At 35.3% G+C, this 20,405-nt stretch overlaps 6 protein-coding genes across 9 annotated transcripts in view; 4 read left to right on the top strand and 2 right to left on the bottom strand.

Moving 5' to 3' along the window:
* The window catches only part of LOC107624050 (probable endo-1,3(4)-beta-glucanase ARB_01444), a gene marked incomplete in the record, with an annotated part of 2,121 nt that extends 592 nt beyond the window's left edge, over positions 1–1,529 (top strand). Inside the window, 1 exon segment of the mRNA XM_016326492.2 lies at positions 9–1,529. Within this exon segment, the coding sequence (XP_016181978.1) occupies positions 9–1,402 (1,394 nt within the window).
* LOC107621297 lies at positions 7,984–10,337 on the bottom strand. Its single transcript, XM_016323329.2, has 2 exons — positions 9,970–10,337; positions 7,984–9,874 (listed from the first exon to the last, which is right to left on the bottom strand). The coding sequence occupies exons 1-2, from the start codon at positions 10,335–10,337 to the stop codon at positions 7,984–7,986; spliced, it is 2,259 nt and encodes a 752-aa protein (XP_016178815.2).
* On the top strand, positions 10,374–12,049 carry LOC107621298 (DEAD-box ATP-dependent RNA helicase 42-like). The gene is made up of 3 exons (XM_021114720.1): positions 10,374–10,405; positions 11,162–11,539; positions 11,617–12,049. The coding sequence occupies exons 1-3, from the start codon at positions 10,374–10,376 to the stop codon at positions 12,047–12,049; spliced, it is 843 nt and encodes a 280-aa protein (XP_020970379.1).
* On the top strand, positions 12,155–12,730 carry LOC107621299. The gene is made up of 2 exons (XM_016323331.1): positions 12,155–12,410; positions 12,513–12,730. The coding sequence occupies exons 1-2, from the start codon at positions 12,155–12,157 to the stop codon at positions 12,728–12,730; spliced, it is 474 nt and encodes a 157-aa protein (XP_016178817.1).
* Positions 13,239–18,158, top strand: LOC107623185 (golgin subfamily A member 2). Of its 3 annotated transcripts, none has more exons than XM_021114962.1 (7): positions 13,239–13,660; positions 14,627–14,749; positions 15,120–15,305; positions 15,406–15,487; positions 16,339–16,403; positions 17,477–17,712; positions 17,903–18,158. In XM_021114962.1, the coding sequence occupies exons 1-7, from the start codon at positions 13,379–13,381 to the stop codon at positions 17,922–17,924; spliced, it is 996 nt and encodes a 331-aa protein (XP_020970621.1). In that variant the 5' UTR covers positions 13,239–13,378; the 3' UTR covers positions 17,925–18,158. The 3 variants fall into 3 exon arrangements, with proteins under 3 accessions (XP_020970621.1, XP_020970620.1, XP_016180841.1); XM_021114961.1 differs by having other exon boundaries at positions 17,803–17,910; XM_016325355.2 differs by lacking the exon at positions 17,903–18,158 and having other exon boundaries at positions 13,240–13,660; positions 17,477–17,876.
* LOC107623184 (protein trichome birefringence-like 19) overlaps positions 20,069–20,405 on the bottom strand; it is an 18,056-nt gene continuing 17,719 nt past the window's right edge. For both annotated transcript variants that reach the window (XM_021114958.1, XM_021114960.1), the window contains exon 5: positions 20,069–20,404. In XM_021114958.1, coding sequence (XP_020970617.1) covers positions 20,278–20,404 — 127 coding nt within the window. In that variant the 3' untranslated portion in view covers positions 20,069–20,277. The remainder of the gene's footprint in view (position 20,405) is intronic.

Raw genomic sequence — 20,405 nt, 5'->3', positions numbered from 1 at the left:
GATAGCTTTGTTGCCGGATTCCGACGCGAAACACGAGGCTATTCTTGACAAGTTCAGCACCTGTTATCCTGTCTCCGGCGAAGCCATCGTCGGAGAACCGTTTCGCGTCAAGTATAATTGGAACAAGAAAGGCTCCGGTGACTTGTTGATGTTAGCACACCCTCTTCATCTTCGGCTTTTAGATAAGAACAACAACAATGATGTTAATGTAACCGTTCTTGATGATTTCAAGTACAATAGCATCGATGGGGAGCTTGTTGGTGTTGTTGGTGATTCATGGATTCTGCAAACCGATCCAGTTTTCGTAACATGGCATTCTTCAAACGGTGTAAGGCAAGATTCATACAACGAAATCGTTTCGGCACTTTCGAAAGACGTTGAATCTCTTAACTCATCTTCAACATTATTACAAACTTCATCTTACTTCTATGGCAAGTTAATTGCAAGAGCTGCAAGACTTGCATTAATAGCTGAAGAGGTTTATTCATTTGATGCGATTGCCAAGGTTAGGAACTTTCTTAAAGAAACCATTGAGCCTTGGCTTGAAGGAACTTTCAATGGGAATGGATTTCTTCATGATAAAAAATGGGGTGGAATTGTTACAAAGTTAGGATCTACAGATTCTGGTAAAGATTTTGGGTTTGGAATTTACAATGATCATCATTATCATTTGGGATACTTTATCTATGCAATTGCAACGCTTGTTAAGATTGATCCAGCATGGGGTAGTAAATACAAATATCAAGCTTATTCTCTTGTCTCGGATTTTATGAACTTGGATATGAAATCAAATCCAAATTACACTCGTTTGAGGTGTTTTGATCTGTACACATTACATTCTTGGGCCGGAGGACTAACCGAATTCGCCGACGGAAGAAACCAAGAGAGCACAAGCGAAGCAGTGAGTGCTTATTACTCTGCAGCGTTGTTGGGTATGGCGTACGGCGATGCAAGGCTTTATGGCGTTGGATCAACGCTAACGGCATTGGAGATTCTTGGAACACAAACATGGTGGCATGTGAAAGAAGGAAGTGGAATGTATGAGGGTGAGTTTACAAAGGAAAACAGGGTAATGGGAGTACTGTGGTCTAACAAGAGAGACAGTGGATTATGGTTTGCACCTGCTGAGTGGAAAGAATGCAGGGTTGGGATTCAGGTGCTGCCATTGCTGCCAATATCTGAAGCTTTGTTTTCAGATGTTGGGTATGTGAAGGAGCTTGTGGAGTGGAGTTTGCCTGCTTTGAAGAGGGATGGTGTTGGAGAAGGGTGGAAGGGGTTTGTTTATGGTCTTCAAGGGGTTTATGATAATGAAGGTGCATTGGAGAATATAAGAAACTTGAAAGGTTTTGATGATGGTAACTCGTTGACTAATCTTTTATGGTGGATTCATAGTAGAGGATGAAGGTGATCTTGAGAAGTGGAAGAATAATGGAGAAAAATCCAATAGCCGCTAACAATTGCCTCGAAAAACAATGAGGTGCTTGACAAAAAAAAAAATCCAATCCGACTCTGATAATTATTTCGAAAGGACAACAAGGTTTTTGTACCAAAAAAAAGATGACAATAATGCCTCTCATTTTTATTATTGACAAAAATATCATTAAATAATTTAAAAATGTACATGAAATGTCTATCCGTCAAGTGATGTCTTTTTCGTTAACAAAAATGTCTGATGTGACAAACAGAAAAACTTATGTGGCAAACGAAGATCTCACCTGAACCCATTCTCAAATTTCTCAATTCATTAACCCTAATCTCCAATTGCAAAATGAGAACGTGATACATCTGAAGAGGGGTTCAACCATGAATAAAGCTGGAATGAAGTGAAGGTCTGCATCAATGACAGAAGGATGCAACGATAGGTGCAAAGACTCTGGTTCGAAACAGTATGATAGTACGTGTCTCTGCTCTCTTGTTGTTGTTGCTCTGAAATCGAAGAAGAATGCTAACCCAGGGAGGTGGTTCTTTCGGTGCTCACTATGGAAGGTAAGCATGACTTGGTTTTGCTTACCAATGGGTCTTCGTTGTTGTTCCTATTTTAATATGTTTTTCGCACCTTTTGATTCATTACTGTTCTTCATCGATTTTCAATTTGTGTTCTTGGGAGAATAAAAACCACGATTGCAAATATTTTCAATGGATTAATAAATTGGAAGAGCAACACATAGTTGAAGAGGAGGAATGTTCTTGGAACAACAAACTTGTGCTATCTTCACGTGAAAAACTCAAACAGAAGAGCGTTAGGAAGCTGTCTGAATCAGTCAAGTGTGAGGACATAGTCTCCATGGTGCTACCTGTTCTTACAAAAGAATTTAAAGAGAAATTGAAGAAGATTGAAATTCTTCTAATCATGATGTGCATTGGGATTATAATTGGTGTCTTCATCAATTTCTTTGCTCTGTGAGCTGTTTGTACTAATGTTAAATAGTGGATGAAAAGTAAATATCAATCATTAAAGTGTATTTTGATAATTGTAGATGTGCCAAATTTGGTTAAAACATGGAATGACAACTCTTGTATTGTATTTTGATGAGAACTTGATGTGTATTAAGAGTACCAAATTATTTGACTGTAGCCTTGATGAGAACTTGATGTGTGTTGTATTTTTCAAAGTGCAGTAAAACTAAATAGAACACTTATAGTACAAACTTCATAATTAACATTTAAATGTAGTGTATCTAATCACATTGATCATAACAGGTTACATAACATTTATCAGCAATCTCCAAAAAGTAAATTAACATTTCCTATAATCCATGCATAACCTATGAACAAGTGATAATATCTAGATGACATAAGCTAATTAGGTAATGTACCATAAGAAGTACTAAATAGAGTCAAACACAACCTAGTCTAATAAATTTCAAAACAACTTAAACAATTCATCCGAAAATCTCATTAACACCCAAAAAAAATGCTAAATCAGTTCCACAATATTAAAAGACCTTAATACAACACATTCATCATGACTTTTTTTTTTTGGGGTTCTCTGAAGGCTTTGAAGGTGCAGGTGTGGGCATGAATTTCATGAACCTCTTTGTGGTGCCTTTACTTGCTGCATTCATTATTTGTTGAGAAACCAATGAGAGAGCACTGGAGCTAGAATTTGGCACATACACTTGGCCTGGAATATTAGGTCTTACAGGAATATTGGGCCTACCAGCCACACTGGGCCTGACTTGTGGTGGCCTAAAAGGTGCATTGGGCCTCACTGTAGTAGCCCTTGAAGAGGGAGCAGCAACATTCAGTGGAGCAACCCTAATTAGATCATGTGTACCTGCAACAGTGGACCTAGCACTAGATGCACCCCTCCTCATAGGTCTTGGTGCAGCAGCAACCGCACGAGTAATCTTTGGTGGAGCTGACTTCTTAATAGTAATGGCTGGTGCTTTTACTGAAAATGCTAGTATTGGTGCAGAGCCTGTTGAGCAAGATGTTTCCATTGTTGTGCCTACCGTCGTGGTTGAAGCAGATGCTGATGCAAGGTTTGTACCCAACCCTTGGGCTTGCTACAAATTGAAAACATAGATTCTAGAAGTCTGTATGTGTTGCAGAAAAAATAAGTACATAAAAGAAAATACCCGGTGTTAACAACATGGGAGTTTAGTATTTATATGATACCTGAATTGCATAATTTTTCTAAATGAAATTACCTTCCACTGCAGGTTCAACATATGGATTCACATCTTCACTTGACACTTCCTGCGCAGATTCTGCTTCTCCTCTAGCTTCTTCAGTTGGTGTTTTCCCTCCTAATTTGGTGATGCCCAATGATGGTGGCCTTGCATGTTTCTTTCTAATCCTCTTTCTACCATGTCTACCTACATCCTCAAATGTTAACTCACCAACTACTGCAGCTTTGCCCTCCCTATATTGTTCCTCATTGGTTTCATGTCCAGCAGTTTGATCTCCCTCAACTTGGGATGCCTTAGTTGGTAATACATTAATGGTCTTTACACTATTGTTGTTTTCATCATACACCTCAGAATCAACATTACCCTTCTCTTGACCCTCATCTTCATTACCATTGTACTGATCCTCCATCACATCATGTTCTCCCTGCCTTTTATCATTACCACAAACATCCTTATCATCCACCTCTACAACTTCTACCTTATCATCAGATACCTTGACTTCATCTACGTACTCAGGATTTTCTACAACAGCATGCTCAAAATACAAGTGAACCCTATTACCATTTTTCATAGTTTCCTCACACATACAAACAACATCAGCATTCCTCTTAAGCGGCCTTAAGCCATTTGATAAGTCAAAACTGGCCTCCAACCAATGAACGTCCTTAAATCCTGTGTAACTTAAATCGAGAAACAACACTTCTACCAGAAATAAATTACAAATATCCACACATATCCTATCAATGTTGCTAACAGTACCCCCAAAATATTACATTCCACCCTTTTGATTGCTCTCTAACCTACCCATGTGGTGCATCACAAATGTTATGAGTGTTGACATCTGAAACTCCAAGCAGAAAAAAGACACATTTTAATACTAATAGAGCTCCAATCAACTACTAAAATTGTTCTTCCAAAACAGAAAAAAATAAAACTAACTAAACCCTAAACCAATGCAATACAGTAACACAACGCATACACTAGAAAACAAAATTTTAATGCCCAAAAATCAACATTGTCACATACTTAGTTGCCATTTTTTCCATCAAAGACCATATAACCACAACAACATAAATGACACAAAGTTCCTAACGGAAAAGATAATATGCGTATCTTGTCAAATGAACAACCACCAAGATGCGACAATGCCCTTCCAAACCAGCGCCGCGGAAACGGTGGACGAACGATGGTCTTCGACGATGAGTTAAAGAGGAGAAGATGGAAATGCAATAATGACTACAGCGTTAACCCTTTTACTCTCTTTGACCCTCTTTTACAGTGTTAAAATGTTTTAACTTCTTAATACATTAGTTGAAATTAGGTTATTAATTAGGGATTAGGGTTAATGAATTGGAAAATTTGGGAATAGGCTCAAGTAAGATCTCCATTTGTCACATAAACTTTTTTGTATGCCACATCAGACACATTTCTGTTAACGGAGAAGGCATCACTTGACGGGCAGACATTTCGTGCCCATTTTTAAAGTATTCAAAGATATTTTTGTCAATAATAAAAGTGGGGGCATTATTGTCAACATTTATAAAATTTGGGGGTATTTTTGGTGGTTAACCCATTAGTTAATTTTGTTTTAAGATTTATAATTAAGGGTCTAAATTAAAAATTTATGACTTAAAATCTAAAAATTAATATAAATATACAGTTTCATAAAAAAATTGGCTAATGTTAAAAAAAATAAACATAGCGCTCATATATTGAGTTTGAGAGTTTATTTGCTTAGGTGTCGTTATTATGAATTTTTACATTTTTATTTATAAATTGTAACTTATTATTTGCTTGGGTTGTTACTTTTTAAATTTTTAAATACGCTTTCTTAGGTAGTTAGGTATTTAATTGAAAAAATTAATATAAAGGACCATTAATAAAACTTAATTAATAAAAAGGATTATTAATTTTAAAATTATTAAAAAGGACTCATTTATATATTATTAAAAATAAAAACAAAAAAAATAAAAAATGAAAAGACAATAATATCCAATAATCTTTCTTCTCCTTTCCCTTGTTTTCTTTCCCCATCTTCTTCACCCGTTCTCAAACCCACTCCATACCCAACCTAAGGGAAACGTTGGTGGCGCGCATTTGAGAAGATTCGCCAAAGGTAGAATCGTCGTATCAGAGGCGGAATCGATGCCGTCTTCGTCGCGTCAAAAGAGATTCGTCTTCATCACCATCCAGCAAAGTTGTCAGAGGCAAAATCATCATCTTCGGACAGAATTGTCTTCTGAAGCTCGTCGCCGGCGGTGAAACTCATTCGTCCCACGTCGACCATCGCTCCTTTGACTCCTCCAGTCGCTCGCAGCAGCAAGCCCCACCTGAAGCTCCCCAAAGCCACACGCTTATTTCAGGTTCAAGTCCCTGCCTTAAGCTTTTGAGTTATATTAGTATCCCTGAAATTAAAAATTGTATAGCTTTTAAGGTGAAAACTGCAATACATGATGAAGTTTGAACATTTTCAATTCATGAATAAGATTTTAGTGTGATCTGGAAATGCCTTAATTCAAACCTGATGATGCTATTAGTCACTGTTTTGTTTTACTGATTATGTAATTTTCAATTTTGTTTCTTTCAAGTTATAAGGGCATATGCATTAAACAAAACCTAAGTTACATTTTTTTTAATGAATATAGTAGTGCATTATTGATGTTAAGAGCGTTATTTTTGGCCCCAGTAAGAACTCTAATAACACTTGTTGTCTATATTGAAAAATACATTAAATGAATGAATGAATCTGAATTTGAAGGGTTTATGTTCAAGGTGTGTTTGGTATGAGGCTGAAAATAAAGATGGATCAGTTTTTGTTTCTAAACTTGTGTTCTAAAATTGTTCATGGACTTTAAACTCAATGCTTTGGCATTGCTTATGATTGTAGCATTTCTTTCTATTTGTCTAATTAAAAGAACCTGATTATATGTCATGACTCTTAATTATGTTTACACAAAAAATGCAGGATTTCAAAGATAAAGAGCTTACTTCAACAATTTAGTCTAATAAATTAGGTCATGTGGTAAGTATCACTACTAGCCTTTAGGTGGCTACAATTTAGTGACCTAAAATAATTTATATTGGTTATAATAATAAAAGTTTATGGTGATTGTTTTGCCAGAGAATTAACCAAAATTCTTGATTTCACTTTGTACTTTGTTTCTACAGGCTCAGGCAAGACAGCAAGGAGAATATGAGACTCTCCACCGTGACTTAAATATTGAATTTGGTAAATGGAATTTTAGTCTTTTGGATCTTGAAAACCCGTTTCCAAATAATGAACCTTCTGTCCATCTTCTTTGGCATAGAGAGGAAGATTTGATGGTGCCTGTTATAGTGCAACAATACATCGCCGAAAATCTTCCCTGGATTCAGTATCATGAACTCAAAGGATCTGGTCACTTGTTCCCTTATCTTGATGGTATGAGTGATACTATCATTAAGTCACTTTTAGGTGCAAAGTAGGCTTCTATGTTATGGTTAGTGACTGTTCTGTTCCGGCTTCGAGATTCGGCTTCTCCCTATCTGAAAATTCAAAGAGTTGATTAGAGTGAAATATATTATCTACATTGAAACATCATTGAGTACACATGGCTGTAGGGAGAATCAGGTTACTTTCAAACATGAATTCTATCTCTTGCTTGAAAACAGATTGAAAGAGAAGCTGAAATGTTTCTCTATAGCCTCATTGAGTCTATGAACCTGAATTGATTTGAAATATGAATTTCTTTTCGATGAGTATGATGATTATTGTCCATGATTATTAGTAACTAACAACTATCAAGGCTATCAATGAAGCATAAGGAATAATGGTATGAAAATATTAGAGTGGTCTAATTTTACTGGAAGACTGGTACGGAAGCACAATTATTCATTGTATCTTTGACTTGTAATGAAAATATCAATTGAAAATTTTATAGAAAGTATTTCTTTTTCTAAGATTGTTTTGTTTAACTATGAGCAGAGTTACACAATTTTAGTGTAAAATTGCAGAGTTTGTGCAGAAAATTACAGAACATTAGTGCAAAATCATAGAAAAAATTAAATTACAAATTTTTATTTACTAAGTGCAGCAACTTTAATGCAGAATTGCACAATAGAACTAAAGCCAAACCTGTTGCATAATTCAAGTGCATATTTGTAGAAACGCTATTAAATCAACGTAAAACTACAAAATTCAAGTGTAAGATTACACAAATTTAATTAAAAATCAAAGTAAAACTATAAAGTTTAAGTGCAGATACAATTAAGAAACTCGGCAGAATCACCTAATATGCATAACTTAAGAAAAACCAATATTGCAATTCTAAATGTGACAATCTATAAAGTTAGAACTACCTAAAAAAATTCATATTTTTTCTGGATTAGGATTTCTACATTTAGAACGATTATGACCACTCTGATCACATCGGCTACATTTGTAAACATGCACATCTTGAAATTGTGACTCTCGGCCCTTCTTGCATGGTCTTCCCGGAGGACGAGTTGTTGTAGGTGGCATAAGAAAAATATTATTCTCCCAATCTGTTAGGGTCAGGTTGTTGACATCAGGCATGTCATGAGTTTCAATTGGGATCATACTGCTCACATAAATCTTTTCTTGTGAACTTTTCAGATAGCACTCCTCTACATAGGTGTAGATATTGCCATGTAATAATTTAATTGCAGCACAAGCATGTGGACATGGAATTCCAGTCATTTGCCATTCAAGACATGTACATTCTTTGCGTAGTAGATTCACACATACATCAACATTTGACCCTCTAACCATAACATTATGATCTCCATATCTCACTGCTTTAAGAAACTCACTTCTAGCTACATGTTCCATCAATATTTTATCAATCTTTGGCCCAACTTCATTTTTCCATTTAGTCATCTCTAACTTTGCAGTATATAACAGATTTGCAAGTTTGTCTCTATGCTCTGTTATTAAAGCACAAATACTATGAGTCCTCTCTTTTCTTATCCATGAATTAAATGATTCAGCTACATTGGTAGTTATGAGGTCCCATCGTCGATGAGGGAATTGAGACTTTGCCCATTTGTTAATATCTCCTTTAGTCTCTAACCAATTTGCAAGTTCTGGTGAAAATGCACGAAGTTGTTCCACAGCTTCTGTAAATTCTGTGCCAAAATGGGTATAACAAACTGCGTCTAGTAGTTTTTTTGCATCTTCTTTTACTTCACCGCGTATTCCCCTCTGTAACTTTTTAGTTTCTGCACAAAAATTTTCTTTCACATGTCGATAACAATAAGCATGTCTATCCCTATCATATACTTGCTCCACAGCTGCAATAATTGATGGATGCCTATCAGATATTAACGTAACTGGAATTGACCCAGTTAGTTCTTTCAAATTAGATAGGAACCAAAGCCAATTCTCATTATTTTCAGCACTAACAATTGCATACGCAATCGGAAATAAATCATTATTTGCATCGCATGTAAAGGCAGCTAGAAGAGTTCCCTTGTATGGACCACTTAAGTGGCAACCATCAATAAATAATATAGGCCTTGCTCCACGAAGAAAACCTGTCACACAACACCCATATGCAACAAAAAGCTTTTCAAATTGATAACTAGGAGAGCATGTCCATTTTGCAACTGTTTGTGGATCAGTTTTCACTAAACGATTACATATCCAAGGAATTAGCATATATGAATCTTTAGGTACGCCATTAATTTCAGCTAATGCTTTCTCCTTTGCAGCCCAAGCTTGGTGATATGTTAGTGAAAATCCGTATTCCTTGAAAATATCATTTCGTATGTCATTAGGCAACTTGTCAGGAGTTAATCTCAACTTGTCGACAATAATTGAAGACACCAAATTAGATCTGAAAGAGTGAGTACTCTCCAATACATCTTGAGCTGAGTGCTTATGATTCTTGATAAAATGTCTCACCACGAGGAACGAAGTATTTTTTCCCATAGCATAAGCCGACAATTTCCACGGACAACCTTCAACCTTGCAGACACAAATTATTTTACCCGGACTGTTCTTTAAGAACTTGTATGTAAACTTATGAGCAATACCATATTCAAACAATGCTTTCCTCAGCTTACTTGCATTTTGAAAAATCTGTCCTTCTTCCTTTATAAGATCATTCCACTTAGCAGAGCCATTGATAATCTGAGGTGTAGGGACAAGTTGGGTTGTACATAGAATTGGTGTCAATGAATTTTGACCATCAATATTAGTAACGACGTCTCCTTGAGTTGAATTACTTGATAGTGTACTAATCATAAAAAAAAATTAAATTAATTTCATAACAATTCACTAATCACTAATATAAGAAAATTTATAAAAAGATAACCCAGTTGGAATACATACCTGTCATGGACGTTGTCGTCATTGTCCTCATGAGGTGCAATATCATGGTTAGTCTTTTCTACCTCCATGATATATACATGAGCTGTATCATCATTGAATGTGATCAATTGGTTAACACTATCAGTATCAATGAGATCTATGAGTTGAGATTGGTTAAACTTGAATGTGTAGGTAATGCGTTTATTCTGCATATTTTTCTTGGTTCGAAGCCATATCTTATGCATTAAATTTGAATGTGTGCATCCTTCTTCAATTAGCTCTCCTATGATTTTTCCTCCATGATAAATAATTTGCTGGTTTGGTACAACTTCAATATTACCTCCAATGTGAAAATAACAAAAAATTTGTCGACGAACAGCAGATTCCATGTCTATGCAAAAATATAAAACAATAAATAACCAATAATGAGGGAAGAGACATTAAAATCTAAAAACGAGTTTGAAAGAAATATATTACTCAATAGCAATGTTTCTGCAAGGATATACCAGAAAATCAACTTACATGCCAGGAGTATACTCATAGGTACTCCCAAGTCTTAAGTTTTGTGATTGGCAACAACAAATGTCTCTATGAGTTATAGATGAAGAATAAGGATTTGAGTGTCATAGATAATTAGAAAAAAATTATGTTAAAAAAAAGAAATAAATGAAAAAATAATATAAGGATATATTTGTCTCTTCACAAAAAAAATTTGGTCCTTTTTTTTAAATATTAAAAAATAAAAAGTATTAATTGATTGGATTGTTACTTTTTAATTTTAAGATATTTGCTTCGCTAGATTGTTTTACTTAAGTTGTTATTTTTTAAATTTTAAGTTATCTGCTTATGTTGTCCTAAATAAGTTCATGTAATTATTGATTATTGTAGTTACCTTATATTTCTAAATTAATAAATTAAATTTTTTGAAAAAACTAATCTAAATTTACTTTAATTTAAATTTATTCCTAAACTAATAAGTCACATAATTTTTTAAAAAAATAAGTTCTATTTAAATAAACTAAATAGAAAAATAAGGGAGTAAGTTCACATAATAATGATAATAATTGAATAAATGACCATTTGCACCCATCAGAGTTCAGAACACTGACATTTGTACCCATCGTAAATGAAAACTGACTTTGTAACTATGAGAGATGGGCTCCGTGTGACAAAAGTAGCCTGACTTGGGTTGGCACTTGCTTTGGGATTGTAGGACCCTACGTGGCTCTCCGAACCTCCCAAAGCCCTGTCTACGTGGATCTGAACGACGCCCTTTCGACCGGGAACGTCGCACCACCCTGGATTCCGACCTCTCCGACGATTATCGTCACCGCCGCCGAAGCCCCAGCTATGACTCATATGATCGTAGTAGAGACCGCAGCCGTGATCGCCACCAACCCGAGTCGTCTGAACGTAGAAGCCCCAAGCGCGTCACCACCAACGAAGGACATCCTAACGGCGACGCACTTCCAAAGAACTTCGGCCGCCAGAACGGTGGCTTGTTTCACAACCGTGACCGTCGCAATGGTGACTGGCGACGGTGCTTCGATTCCGAGTCCGACGAGGAACTGAAGGGATTGCCGTTCGAAGGGTATCGGAGGCTGAAGAGGCAGAAGATGCGGAAGTCGCTGAGGCACTGTATCTGGAACATCACGCCAACCCTCCTAGGCGCGAGAATAATAACGATTCTAGCGACAAAGAGATCAAACATTACGAAAAATCAAAATCTAAATCCAATTCGGAGAGTTCTTCGGAGTCTGAATTGGAATCCGACGTTTCGCGCTCGAGGAGAAAGAGAAGAAAGAGTTCTGGTTCCAAGCGCAGTAGACGAAAGTCAAATAGCGATAACGAATCTGATGAGAGTGAATCTGAATCTGACGATTTAATTTCAAGGAGGAAGAGAAGAAGGAGTTCCAAGTCGAAGGGTCGGAGAAGGAGAAGGAGAAGGAGAAAAGTTGATAGTGATGTTGAATCGGAGGAAAGCGATATTGGTTCTACTATTGGTGATGAGTCAGAAGTTGAAATTTCAGATGATCTGCTTATTATAACTACTAATGACCCTCTCTCTCATTTGATAGACTTTGCATATTCAAATTTGTGACAAAACATGTCAGATTATAGGTATTTTCATAGTAAGATAATTCTTGCACCCATGCTTGAAAGTGTCGAAAAGGTAAACGATTTCATCTTGACAATCTTCCTAGGGATGGAAAAGGAGTATATAAGTTCTGACACAAAATGTCAAGTTGATGAGAATGAAGATGTACAACAAGAGTGGTTCACACCAGAGTTCCTAAATGACATAAAATGTTCGGGATTACCCAACCACAAGTTGACTTTGAAGCTAGGAGTCGCTGTAATGCTACTGCGAAACATAGACCAGACTTCAGGTTTATGCAACGGGACAATGTTAATAGTTAACGAAATTGACAACAATGTAATTGGAGCGACGATAGTAATCGGTAGAAATATTGATGACAAAGTGCACATTCCAAGAATGAACTTGATCTCTTCAAATTTAGGATTGCCATTTAAGTTCTAACGGAAACAATCTTCATTAACAGCGTGCTTTGCAATGACCATCAACAAGAGTCAATGTCAGTCATTATCACATGTAGGGCTTTACTTGCTAAAATTAGTGTTCACCCATGGACAACTTTACGCTGCTTTGTCAAGAGTTAAGAATCGCAGCGGTTTCAAGGTTCTAATTCTGGACGAAGACGGTAATCCAAAATCATTAACAACAAATGTCGTGTTCAAAGAAGTTTTTAATAATATTTAGATAAGAAAAATAGTATTTTCATTTTAATAACATGTTAGGATTTATACTTTTGCACAAATATTTACTGTAAATATAACTAATTTATCAATAACACTACTTTCAGACTTGAAATGAAGTGTATAACATAGAGCATAACATCATATACTAATTGCTTTTCTAATGAGGTTAATAAAATAATAAGTTGTTGATAAATTTTTATTAATCTTTTGATATAAAATTTACTATAAAATTGATATGCTACTATTACAGTTATATATATTCTTATTTTTTTAGGTCTCTCCTTATGGTTCAAGAATATTATAGACTTCAAATAATTTTATTTATATTTTATTTTGAATAAATATAAAACAGCATATTCAATACATTTATTATATAACAACAATGATAATATTATATTAAACTTGAAACATTTATGATTATAAAATATTATTTTCAATTTACAATGTCAAAAATTAAAATGTAAGGGTTTTACACTAGTTCAATTACGTAACTGTCATATTAACCAAAATAATTACGGAGTAACTGATCACTCTGATTTCGGTGACGGTAATTAGCAACACTCTGAGTTCTCGATCGAAATTGAGATCCCGGAGACTCATCTCATCTCTGAATCACACAGAACACAACAAACTCGTGACAGAGAAGACCATGGCGGGGTTACTAGCATGGGCAGCAGACGTGGTGGGCGGCGGCGGAGGATCAGGAGGAGAGGAGGAGTCGATCCCTTTGGTGCTGTCGGAACAGCAGAGCAAGTACGTTCAGGAGCTCGACCACAAAGCAACCTCCCTACGCCGTTCGATTCAAGATCTCCGCCAGAGACTGCCACCTCAGGACATATCTCAGAGCCTCCCTCACCTCCACGCTCACTCCCTCGCCTCCAACGCCGCCCTCGCCCTCCAGTTGAACTCCCACTCCGCCACCCGCCAACAGGTTACTGCACTCTCAACTAATCAACCTCATTCGCCGATTGTTTTTACACTGTGAAGGGAACAAGTGCTTAATCACTTGAATTATCCGTGTATTGGTTCGTCTATTATCGCATTAGATCTTGGAGGGGCTTAGTTTGGTGACATCGTAGCTTTTGAAGACTAATTTGTCTGATTAACTGTAGCTAAGTAGAATTAGGTATAGTGAAATTGATTTGGTTATAAACTTATAATTGATTATGATATAAAGTGATGTATAATTCGCATGTCTCGAAATGTGATAGGGTTAATCGAAATTGACAAAAATCAATTCTAAACTCTAAGCTTACCAATGGATCTCCAACATGCTACTAGAGTTTACTCTGAGGTGACTTCAGAGAGTGGGATTAAAAATGGAGAAGAATTATCTATGTTGGTAATAGATATGAATCTTGTTTATAGTGGGGGTTACTTGATTTTTATATTGGATCTGTCTTCCACCTATTTTGTGGTTGAGCTTATTGTTGAAACAATAAATTTGGTAATGCAAATTGCTGTGTTCTGTTTATGGATTATGGTTACGCACATTTGTGTGAGTGAAATTCATTAGTTCTAGCTGCTACAACTGTCCGAAAAGGGGATTGTGAATGTTTCCGGGTTGTGCTATAAATCCAAATTGGAAAGGAAACTATTATTGTTAAATATAGGAGAATGAGTCCGAATTTTGTGGGGGAAAATTGTAAGACTGGAGCTATTAGATCAAACTCTAATAACATTTTTGAGAAACATATAATGATAATTTAATCCCAAAAGACTTTGTCTTGTTTGGTTCATATCCCCGTTCTCAGTAGATCAATAAATAATATGATGTAATATGTTTTATACGGGAGAATGGAGAAGTATCACTGCCAGTTTTGTTCTTAGTTATATTTGACTTATATGTTATTATTACCTATGGTGCTGAGTTGTGAGTTTTTTATGTTATGAACAGGCCCAACTTAGAGAGGTGACATTAAAGGAAGAAAATGCTGCTTACGAGAAGGCTATATTAAATTGCGAAGATAAAATAAAGGAGAAAATTCAAGAGGCAGATTCACTACGTATGAAATTAGAGGTCAGGACTATGATTTAGTTTACTGTTGAATGCATCTTTCACAAATATTGTATTGTTATCCAAATTGGTGGCATAGTTTGTTTTCCAAAGATGATAATGGAAGGCATACCTTCCATCTTTAAGGAGTTATCTGTTGGATATGCGGACAATCTGTCCAGATCAAAGGATGACGCTCATTACATCTTTATATTTTGTGAGACGCTCTTTGTTTTGTGGCATTTTCCTGTGTGCTCTGTTTTATTTCCCATCTTGACTTGTGTATGCAAGATTCCATGGTGTACTATCAAGAGAGGTTCTATTTACATTACATATGTTTTCAGAATTGTACTCTTACACTTGATAACATTTATTCTTCCACTTTGTATTGCAGGAGATGGATGAAATGGAGAAGACACTGAAAGCTGAACTGGAACATATGCAAGTGCAGGCTTCGGTTGATGCCAACAAATCATGGAGATCTGATGGATTGAAGGAAGAGATGAATCCTAAAGCAGACGATGCAGATGCATCAAAATCAGCTATACAAGAAAAATTGGAAAACAAGAAGAAAGAACTGGTTCATTGTATTTCTAATCACAAAAATCTTCTCATATTCCCATCACCTTACTATTTATTGGAATATCACTTCCAAATTAATAACCTTTCTTTTGATTCAGTGTTCAATGGAGGTTACTGTACAAGAGTTGGAGAAGAAATGGGCTGAAATGCAGGAAAATGCGCTTAAGCAACCTTCCCCGGGTATTATATTGTTATTGTTGTTTTAAATGTAAATGACTAATTTATTGTTATTCCTCTCTCCCTTTGTTCTTTTGTGTTGCTTCCTTGCTTTTGCTGGTACATATTGTTGTACACATTGAGAAAATAGATCATAAGGAATTGTTGCAAATGAAACTTAAATACACAGAGTAGGACATGGTTCTACAAGGTACAAATACAAACTACTTGAGACTTTTAAATGTTTACATTGTTGATATTATAGGAAGTTCAATGTAAAACTACTAGCATATGTGATCTCTTGTAAGTTGGATTATCTTCAAGCCTCTTTGTGTGTTTGAATACAAATTTGGAAACTTAGTATAACCATTTTGGCTAAACTGTTTATTTCTGATTTCGCATGAACAAACATAATGACTAATACTGTTTGCAGTAAAATAGCTAGTATGGATTTTAAAAAGCTGATTGTGTGCGGGATTTTAACAAGATTGTTTGTCACTCCGGTTTGCAAGGGGAGTAGGTTCCCTTTTTGGTTGATAATTGATATTAGTTTCATTTTATTTATTTCCATTATTGTCTTAAATTGTAGCTTTTGGAGGATTCCTGATGCTCTTGTATAACTCTTCTTTGTGCATGAATTATTCTTTTAGAAAAAAGTTTGACAAAAAAATATAAACTATGTATTTCTGGCTAGAATTTAATCCTCTTATGTTCCTGAATATTGGATACTATTCTTATGCATGTGGAAATCCATGCTGTTTAATTAGGGTGTAAATGTAATTATTGTTTTATTATGTTTATTCTGTCAGTAATTTTGTACTCTTTTGATGTTGCTGGTGTACCATTTTGTGATCTAAGGCATTCTTGTTCTGCAGCTCAAAGAGAGAAGGCTTTGGATAAGCAGCTTCACGGTCTAATAGAGCAACTTGCTGTTAAACAGGTCCTTTATACTTCCTAATCTTTGTTCAACATGCAACAGCATATTTTAACTGTTTGTTTGGCAAAAGATTATAACTATTTTACCATTTATGAACTGTTTGATTGATTATTTGCATGTGCCAAATATTTTGATAGAAAACAATTTTTTTTTTTTTTATTTAGAATATGAGTATACACAACAGAGGATGATCTGTCCTCTCATAGATACAAAAGGTGTGGATAACTGGATATGACATAAAAAGCTTAGTTGTTTACCAACCCGCGTCAATCCCTTTGAATGTCATTTAAAGAAGCCCCCGTTAAACAGACTATGTGTTGAGCACCAAAGAGAAGCCGAAAAGATAATCCTATCCCAAATGAAATCAATAGTATGAAATGAACCATTAAAAATCCTTGAATTCCTCCAGCCAAATTCACCAGAGCTCTGCAAAATCTGCGGACAGCCATAGAATCTTTGCTCTTTTACATGAGCCACAACCTCTGAAATTAGTAAGCAGAAACTGGTGTAAGTTCATAGGGCAAGCCCACGATTCTTCAAAGATACCAGAAGGCCTATTCGACAGAGATCTTGCCATAGGGAAATGTAAAAAGAGATGGGCGACTAATTCTGAATTCAACTCACTTTATGCTCATGTTAGGTGACAGAGCACTGAATGGTTTGTACTTCTAGAGCATGTCATTAGTGTTAATCTGATTGAAAACTGCAGTACAAAACAAAAGCTTCAACATGGAGGCAGCTTTAGATTTCCAAATAAGTTTGTGCAAGGAAGTTTCTATAAAGACTTGTTATTTGAACAAATTAATGGTGGACATACTGAACACCTAGATAGACAGCTGTGAAAAAGAGAAAATAAATACAAAGAACAAAAAAAAAAGATAATAGAAAAACATGGGAGAAATGAGAGATATAGATATAGATATTTGGTGCTACCAAATTCTATGTTAAAATTTCATTTTGGATTTTGTTCTTTGGAGAAGAGGTCAAGAATATTTCGATATTTGCATGTGAATTCTTCATAAGTGGTTACCTTTTGAAGGAAAGTCTAATAAACTTTCTTCCTCTATTTCCCTCAGGCACAAGCTGAGGGCCTGCTTGGTGAAATTCATCTGAAAGAGATGGAGTTGGAAAGATTAAATGGACTATGGCGACAAACCGAGAGCAGCAATTCAGAGGCTAATGCTGCCAGGAATCGTTTTAGTAAAAGCTACTCCGAGAAGGGACATAGTTTGTCGGATTACGATGGTAGCCAGAGGCTTCCTTACCATTCTGCTGGCAGAACTGAAAGCCTGCAAAGGCTTATGCTACTCAGGTCGGCATTTGTGCTTTATATTTTTATTTTACACATTGTTGTATTTATCCGGATATCGTTTTGACAAGAGTTATTATTACTTTTACACAGCACGATTGAACCCTTCTTTGTACTCATCAAATATGTTGTCTATAAAAAAGAAATGTTGTGCAGAATTTAACTTATATTCATTCTTTGAAGTTTTGATCAGATTATGTTATGGTTGTAACTGAAAGATGAGACATGAGAGTATAGGAAAATAGAGCTCATTACAAGGATACTCACTTTCTAGGATTCAAATTCTGCAATATGATATGGTATAGCTGTGGTAATTGAGTTAGTTTGGTTTCACTGTTTCAAAAATATGACATCTGAAAAAGAAACACTAGGTCAAGTGATTGTCATTTTTATTGAAATGGCTAATGTAATCAAGATTTCATAATATTCAGAGATTAATTTAGATATAATATCAGCATAGTCTTTTGACTTTGTAAAAAATACTTGATCTCTTGATATTTATGAATTTGTGAGATTGAAGATAGATGCTTCAAATTTTCTACACCGAGTTATTAAATGCATCAATTATACTGTTCTGTGTTCTCTTTCAAATAAAATAACAGGGGTTGTTGATCTTTGCTGAACTGTGTTAAATAATTTTTTATGTTTCTATAGGCTCCCTTATCTGTTCCGTCAAATAATATTCTTTAGGTTCCTTCAAAGTCCAAATTTGCTTATATTCTTCCTTCCAGGCAACTTACGAACACTAGTTATTGGTAGTGAAAGCATTAGCACATACAATATCGAAATTTACATATTCATGAATTCATTAGTTTAATGCTAAGCTTATTATTATATTTTTTTTATACGCAACCTGGACAGGGTTTGTGGGACAGATGATCTGCGTTTGGTCTCTTTCCTATTGCTGGAGCTAGGGTGTTCAAAACACGTACCAGAGTACCAGACTGACTTAAAAGTTAAAAATTTAAAACCAATCAATCAAGTAGAAAATCATAGGAAATAACCCGTAACCGGAAAAAAAAAAAAAGAAGAAGAAATTTCTGTCTTTTGTCGGCTACCGAAAAAAATTAATGAAATCTGTCTTTTGTCGGTTCGGTTGTTGGTTGACTTGGTTCTGAGTAGTGATCATGGTGCTTTAGGGGGGTCCTTTTAGCTTTCTGATGCTTTTCATTTATAACCAAAGTGATAGTCTCGTGTACAAGTATCCTGCTTTACATAAAATTTGGAAGAGAGTTATATCCAAGGAGTGTAATGTAGACTATCTTACGTGATGTATATATCGTCAACTAATTCTATATTTCTATTGAAAAAGAATTCTCAATAAGAAAAAAGTTCCCATAGAATGTATAAATGCTACTGAATGAATAAAAGGTAGTTGAATGCACAAGAATCTCGCCTTAATACAGGATTTGGAGAAGAACCGCACTCAAAGAATGTAATATAGACAGTTTAACCTGATAATTACAAGTCTTGAACCTGTAACAATTCAACCGTTGCTCTAAGACTTCCTTTCAAATGCTACTAATGAATAATCAAGCTATTTTCCTTTAGCACATATCATATTCAACCGTTCCTTTCAGCCATGTTTTCACCTCATGTTATCATAACACTTTGTTTTGGTGGAATGAGCTCATGAATTATTAGGATGATAACACCTCAAACTTTGGATTCCTAAAGCATACTGAATGACAGCATTAATGAAGAGGGGACATTATTGTTCAGTCATATCAACTAAAAAAGAGTGGAATTATGAGCTGGAAAATTTGAAGCTAATCCAATCAAAGATCCAAACAACAACAACAACAATAATACTACTCAATAATTTCACAATGTTTTTACCATTCTATCATTGTACCCTACACCTGATCACTGGGACAATAATAAGTTAATAACTGTGCAGCCTAGACATAGGTGGTGGCCCGGTGAAAGTAACGGCGTGGCAGTAGTGGTAGCACCTCCGAAAATGGTGGTTTTGGGGTTCCAAAAGGAGAAGGTTGAAACTTGTAAAGATGGAGCCATGAAGGTGTGACAGAAAATTCTGTTTCAATGACAATTTTAAACTCTATCTTATAATAAGTTAATCTTATAACTCTGAAATTCATTATTGTTTCCAACATTCTGCATAGGGTAAAGTATACGATTTGCGATTTTTGTCAAAATTATCTCTAGACGTTAACTCCATGTAAAATGTTAGGAACAAAATTGAATGAATCGAAAGCATTAGATGCAAAATTAAATAAATTTAAACATTAAGAGTATTTTTGAAAAATATCACAAACGTTAGGGACAAAAAGTATACTTTACCTATGTAGCACTTTAAATTTAGACCTTTGGAACAATATTTGAAGATCAAAGAAAATGGATCAGCAAATGGTTCATAACATCAAGTGGATCAACTTATTCTCCGCCCAAAGTAAAAATCTAATTTTCACAAATTGCTTTTCATATACATTCTATATTCAAAGTATAAAGAGTACATAAATACATTCTATGATCCCTCTTCACTTTCCTTTCCAAAAAACCTTGTGTAAATACAAGTAAAAAACAGTACATGGTAAACCAGATGTTCTAAAAAATTCTCTGTATAATTGAGTCAGAGGAATCTTGATTTTCCATGTTCATCATATACTGTAATAACTCATTCCATGTGTCAACAGGACCAGGCAAGCACCAATGAACGCAGTCGTTTGTCGTTT

This window comes from Arachis ipaensis, chromosome B10 (genome assembly GCF_000816755.2).
Source record: "Arachis ipaensis cultivar K30076 chromosome B10, Araip1.1, whole genome shotgun sequence".
Taxonomy (NCBI): domain Eukaryota; kingdom Viridiplantae; phylum Streptophyta; class Magnoliopsida; order Fabales; family Fabaceae; genus Arachis; species Arachis ipaensis.
The sequence above is the reverse complement of the archived record's forward strand: the minus strand, read 5'-3'. Positions and strand labels throughout refer to the sequence as shown.